The 6,593-nt window shown below is 39.9% G+C and overlaps 1 protein-coding gene across 1 annotated transcript in view; it reads left to right on the top strand.

Annotated features, from left to right (window-relative positions):
- Nucleotides 1–6,593, top strand: part of Ppp4r3b (protein phosphatase 4 regulatory subunit 3B) — a 56,354-nt gene that overhangs the window by 10,624 nt on the left and 39,137 nt on the right. Inside the window, 1 exon segment of the mRNA XM_050123896.1 lies at nucleotides 6,440–6,538. Coding sequence (XP_049979853.1) covers nucleotides 6,440–6,538 — 99 coding nt within the window.

Raw genomic sequence — 6,593 nt, 5'->3', positions numbered from 1 at the left:
CCCCCCCCCCCCCCCCCCCCCCCCCCCCCGCCTATCTAAGTTCTGCCCTATCAAAAGGCCTAGGCAGTTTCTTTATTTGACCAATGAAAGCAACACATAGAAAGAAGACCCTCCTACACCAGAAGTGCTTATGGGACAATGATCTTATATCCTGTCATCTGCATTATTTTTAATAAAATGCTGATTACCCAGTAGCCAGGCAGGAAGTAGAGGCAGGATGATGAAAACAGGAGAATTCTTGGGAGAGGAAAGCCCAGTCTGCAGTAGTCATTTCAGATGTAGAGGAAGCAGATGCCTCGCTGGTAAAAGGTACCAAGCCACGTGGCTAACACAGACAAGAATTATGGGTTTAGATATAAGAATAAGCCTGAGCTAATAGGCCAACCAGTTTATGATTAATGTAGACCTCTGTATTTCTTTAGGACTGAATGACTGTGACCTGGTAGGACAGAAACCTCAGTCAACAAAAACCTGTGTTTTTAAAATGAAAATTTACTTTGTATCCCTGTTTATTTTTGTTCGATTATTGCATAGTGAATTTAATGTTTCTGTGTGTTGATTAAAATCTAAACCTTAGTTTTTAATTGCATAGTTTGAAAACCTAACCGTTTAAAATTAGGGGCACAATTGAGGATGCTTTATGAAGAATAAATCTTAGGTTATTCTTTCTGAAAACTGCCGATGGACCACACTTCCCAAGCTTCTCCATACAGTACCAACAGGACCAAATAATCAAATGCCAGAGAGTAGGAGGGACTTACCACCACATTCTGCTCCCTGATGCCCATAGTCTCTTGGCCATACATAATGCAAAATGCATTTAGTCCAACTTAAAAGTTCCTAGTATTGGGGCTAGAGAGATGACTCAGTGGTTAAGAGCACTGGCTGCACTTCCAGAGGACCCACGTTCAATTCCCAGCACCCACATGGCAGCTCACAACTGTCTGTAATTCCATTTCCAAGAGATCTGGCACCTTCACACATAAAATAAAGTGGAATAAATTATTTTTTGAAAATCACTAGTTTTTTGTTTTTGTTTTTTTACAATCTTAGCATTCTTTAAAAGTTCAAAGTCTCTTAATTACGTGTTAAAATCAAAAAGCAAGTTACTTATTTTCAAGTGTAATGACATAGTATTTATAGGGGGTGGGAGAACATACTGAGAAAATACTGAACCAAAGCAAAGAAACCCAAGAGGGCAAATTCCAAATGGTCTTCAAGCGTTCCTCCCTGCCTCTCCCTTGGACTGGCTTCACTCTGTTTAACTTTCCATATTTCTAACACCTTCAGCATTTGAAGATCTCTAACACAACTAAGGCTTCACTTCCACAGTTTCATGCAATGCCCTCAGGTTCCATGAGGAAATCCCCTACCACACTCTGTAGCTCTCTGAAGCTGCAGAAGATTCTGTGGCTCCATTTAGTCTTATGTCTTTCGTGACACTAAAGCCAGTATCATGTACATGATACTGCCAAATTCAGCCATCAACTTGAAATGGACTTTGACCTCCTAGAACCATATTTGTAGAAGCTTTTGTTTGTTTGTTGTTGTTCATAGGACTAAATCAACAACAGAAAACTGCCTTGTAATCTCTTTTACAATTTAGAAATTTAACTGGTAAGATCTTGCCAGGGGCACCTATAGTGGTTTGATGAGAATGACCCTCATAGGTTCATAAATTGGAATGTTTGGTGTGTTTTGTGATTTGGAGTGTTTTGGTTTGCTTTTCCAGACAGGACTGTGAAACAGTCCTGACTGTCCTGGAACTCACTCTGTAGACCAGGCTGGCCTAGAACTCACAGAGATCCACCTTCCTCTGCCTCCCAAGTACTGGGATTAAAGGCGTGTACCACCACTGCCCAGCTGAATGTTTGATTTCAAAAGCCTGCCTCATTAATAGTTTTTTCTTTCTTTCTGTGTCATGCTTATGGATCAGATGTAAGCTTTTAGCTACTCCTCCAACACTGCCTACTTGCCTCCTGCCATGTTCCTCTCACCCCCCATGGTGACCGTAAATTCTACTGTTCTGTGGGACTGTGAGTGCCAAATTAAATACTTGCTTTTATAAATTGCCTTGGTCATGAAGTCTTTTCACAGCAATAGGAAAGTAACTAAGATGGTATTACCCTTCTTCCCTTTATCAAGTATAGCTCAAGCTTCTTCTAAAGCTCCTTATTCCTCTTTGCAGAAGCTGTGAGTATAACATTAAGTTTTCTAGTGTTCTTTTTATTTTCAAACTCTGTTATGATATTTTGTTTGTGTTTTAACAAATAAAGCTTGTCTGAAGATCAGAACAAAGCTAAGCCACTAGAGACCAGGCAATAGTGGCACACACCTTTAATCCCAGGACTCAGGAGACAGAGGCAGGCAGATTTCTGTTTTTTTAAAGCCACCTGGCTACATGAAATTAATCCAGCCTAAAAGAGAAACTGCTTACACAAAGGTGATCCCAGCACTTGGGATCAGGAGCCTTTAATCCCAGCATTAAGCAGGTGGAGACAGGAGTTAGCACTCTTAGAGGAATATAAGGCGGGAGGAGTCAGGAGCTCAGTGCAGTCTGAGGACGAATTCTGAGAACAGGACCAACCCTTTCGTCTGAGGATTGGTAAGAACTCTAGTGGCTGGCCACTCTTCTTCCTTTAGCTTTCACTCCCTAACAACTGACTTTGAGTTTTTATTATTAAGAACAATTAGAATTCATGCTATGTAGGTGGAAGCTGCTTGTCAGTTCTCAGCCGCCCAGTCCTGAAATAATCACCCGCAAGCTATATTTGCAATATTGTTTGGCCAATAGCTTAAGCATATTTCTAGCTAGCTCTTACATCTTAATTTAACCCATTCCTTCTTTTTTAATTATTGATTTTTTTTTTATTGAGCTCTACATTTTTCTCTGCTCCCCTCCCTACCCTCCCCTTTTCTTCAACCCTCTCCCAAGGTCCCCATGCTTCTAATTTACTTAGGAGATCTTGTCTTTTTCTACTTCCCATGTAGATTAGATCTATATATGTATCTCTTAGGGTCCTCATTGTTGTCTAGGTTCTTTGGGATTGTAATTTGTGGGCTAGTTTTCTTTGCTTTATGTGTAAAAACCACTTAATGAGTGAATACATGTGAAAACTGTCTGTGTCTGGGTTACTTCACTCGAAACGATGCTTTCTAGCTCCATCCTTTTGCCTTCAAAATTCAAGATGTCATTTTTTTTTCTGCTGTGTAGTACCCCATTATGTAAATGAACCAAATTTTCCTTATCCATTCTTTGGTCGAGGGGCATTTAGGTTGTTTCCATGTCCTGGCTATGACAAACAATGCTGCCATGAACACAGTTGGGCACATGTCCTCGTGGCATGATTGAGCATCCTTAGGATATACACCCAAAAGTTATACTACTGGGTCTTGAGTAAGGTTGTTTCTAATTTTCTGAGAAATCGCCACACTGACATCCAAAGGGGGTGTACCAGCTTGCACTCCCACCAGCAATGCAGAAGTGTTCCCTTTACCCGACAACCTCTCCAACATAAGTTGTCATCAGTGTTTTTGATCTTGGCCATTCTTACAGGTATAAGATGGAATCTCAGAGTTGTTTTGATTTGCATTTCTCTGATGACTAAGGATGTTGAACATTTCCTTAAGTGTCTTTCAGCCATTTTAGATTCCTCCGTTGAAGTTCTCTGTTTAGGTCTGTACTTTATTTTTTATTGGATTATTGATGACTAATTTCTTGAGTTTTTTGTATATTTTGGAGATCAGATCTCTCTGTGTCTGATGTGGGTTGGAGAAGATCTTTTCGCATTCTGTAGGCTGTTGTTTTTATCTTGTTGACTGTGTCCTTTGCTTTACAGAAGCTTTTCAGTTTCAGGAGGTCCCATTTATTGTTTCTCCCAGTGTCTGTGCTGCTGGGGTTATATTTAGGAAGTGGTCTCCTGGGCCAATGCATTCAAGTGTACTTCTCACTTTCTCTTCTTTGAGGTTCAGTGTGGCTGGCTTCTTGTTGAGGTCTTTGATCCATTTGGACTTGAGTTTTGTGCATGGTGATAGATATGGGTCTTTTTTTAAAAACAAAACAAAGAAAAATATCCATAGTCCATTTTTAGGGAATGTGGGTGTAGTATTCCAGGCTACTTCCTGCTGATTGGGGGTGCTGATAGTATTATGGGGACCTAAAGAAAATTTAAGTTATAATCAAGTCCTGACTGGAGTATCCTGTGAGTCTTGATCATCTCAGGCAGCAGCCTTTAATCTGTTCTGGATGTAGAACTAAGACATCTGGACCATCTGTTCCTACTGGAGATTTCTCAGGTGGTCTTCCTTGATCGAACCTGATTTTTCTTAATTCAGAATGAATCCACAGTCTTTCATTTCCTGTGGAAACAAAAGCAAAATCTCTTCTCCAAAGTAACATACATTTTGACTTCAATATTGAAATCAAGGTATTTTCAAAATGCCTATCTTGGATTAATTCAGCAGCATTTATAAGCAAATAACTTTTAGCAGCTGTTGCTCCTTCCTCACCATTAAAACAATTCAAAGAGAGCATAATAGCATACAGTATCAAGATTTTCTGCATATTTTCCATCTTTATGTGGCTTTACTTTAACCTCTATTTCTTTTATTTTTATTTTTTGACTTTTTGAGACAGGTTCTCTGTATATCTTTGTCCTGGAATAACTCTGTTGACCAGGCTGTCCTTGAATTTACAGAGATACTTGCCTCTGCCTTCCAAGTGCTGGGATTAAAGGTGTCCACCACCATATTTTGAATTCACAGAGGTCTGTCTGTCTCTGCTTCCCAGGCCTTGGGATTAAAGGTGTGTGCTATCACACCTTGAAGTCACAGAGGTCAATCTGCCTCTGCCTCCCAAGTGTTGGGATTAAAGGTGTGTATAACCACACCCAACTACTCTCTTTTATTTTTAAGGACTTTAACCTTTAGCCTGCATATATTTTTAACACACTGTAAACCATTTAGAAGTTTTGTCTTTGAATCTCTCTTTACTGTATATCTCTTTTTTCCTGACCACATGAGCCTTTAATTTACCAAGCAATATGGGTAGGATTAAAGCCATTGCTTTGATGGCTGGATCCAGCCCATTCCTTAGCTTTATGAGATTCCAGCCTCATGGCGGAGGTACCAGCTGTAGCCATGTTTATTGCCACAACTCTATGGTGTTTTAAGGTCCTTGCCAGCAAGCAAGCAGCGACAGTGTTAAACAACACTCAAAAGCTCCATAGTCAGGACCGCCTGCTTGAAAGAGTCAGAGTTTGCCCTGGCAGGATGGCCCAAAAAGCCAGCATTTTCAAACGGCGCAGCTTTTTTTCTTGCTATGACTAAAAACTGAAAAGCATGCAGTCAGCTTTTCATCAACACCATTTAAGTGTTTAGTAGCAGGACCTCTTAAAAGAGCTGCAAGGTTTCGCAGCTAAAGCTGAGTCAGGAAGCCTCTCTTAAATGAGAGTGATTGCTTGCCTCTAGCAAGCAGAGCAGATCTGAGAAATTGTTGCTACCAAGAAAACATGTTTTACTCTATTCTTTCCCACGCTTTCTCAGGCTGTCTATGGATGCAGTTATCCTTGTGGGCATCATTCTGTAACATGAGGGCCAGCTTTTTGGGGTTTCTGTCCCGCCCCGTTCCCGCAGCCATTAAGCCCCAAAGAAATCACACAGAGAAAGTCTGCATTACTTATAAACTGATTGGCCCATTAGCTCAGGCCTCTTGTTAACTCTTATAACTTATATTAACCCATTATTCTTATCTATGTTAGCCAAACACGGCAGTAGGCAGGCGTGATAACAGGAGCAGCTGACAGCTCAGGGCCTACATCTTGAACCACAAACAGGGAATAGAGGAACAAACTAGAAATGGTGCAAATGTTGGAACTCTCAAAGCCCACCTCTAATGCCAGATAGGCCATACTCCCTAAGCTTTCCCAGATACCACCAAGTATTCTAATGCAGAGGCTGTGGGGGCACATTTACCATTCAAAGCACCACACATGCAAACATTCACACACAAAATGAAAATAGGTCTATATGTGCCAAAATAGGGTTAAACCTAAATTTGTTTGAAGGTATTTGCATGCTTTTAATCATTTGACTTAAAAAGAAAGGGTCGGCATGTAGGTTGTTGGTGAATGGAATGGCTGACTGTCTGGACTGCAGAAAGTAGATGGTTAGAATATCTACAGTCTTGGTCAAGAAGTGTTAGCTAGAGCCTACTTACCTATTCTAGCTTATTTAAATTGCTCAGTGTCATTTTTGATACCAAAGTTTCTCTTCCATTGAGAGTATAGTACAAAACTTTAAGGGTGAAACAGAATACTTTAGGATGTACGAGGTCGCTTAAATGTGTTTTAGCTGCCAGTTCTTATCTTTTGTTTATGTTTCATTGATACATCTTTTCTAGTATGGTAATGAGAAATCTTTTTTTTTTTTTTTTAAACAGGATACATTAATTGTTTGGTCAGAAGCTGAAAATTATGATCTGGCTCTAAGTTTTCAAGAAAAAGCTGGCTGTGATGAGATCTGGGAAAAAATTTGTCAAGTAAGTTTTTTTTTTGTTTGTTTTTTTGTTTTTTTTTTTTTTGTTTTTTTTTTTT

This window comes from Alexandromys fortis, unplaced genomic scaffold (genome assembly GCF_014885135.2).
Source record: "Alexandromys fortis isolate MF-2015 unplaced genomic scaffold, M_Fortis_MF-2015_v1.1 scaffold_210, whole genome shotgun sequence".
In the NCBI taxonomy this organism is placed as follows: Eukaryota; Metazoa; Chordata; class Mammalia; order Rodentia; family Cricetidae; genus Alexandromys; species Alexandromys fortis.
This window is presented reverse-complemented; position numbering and strand designations above follow the sequence as displayed.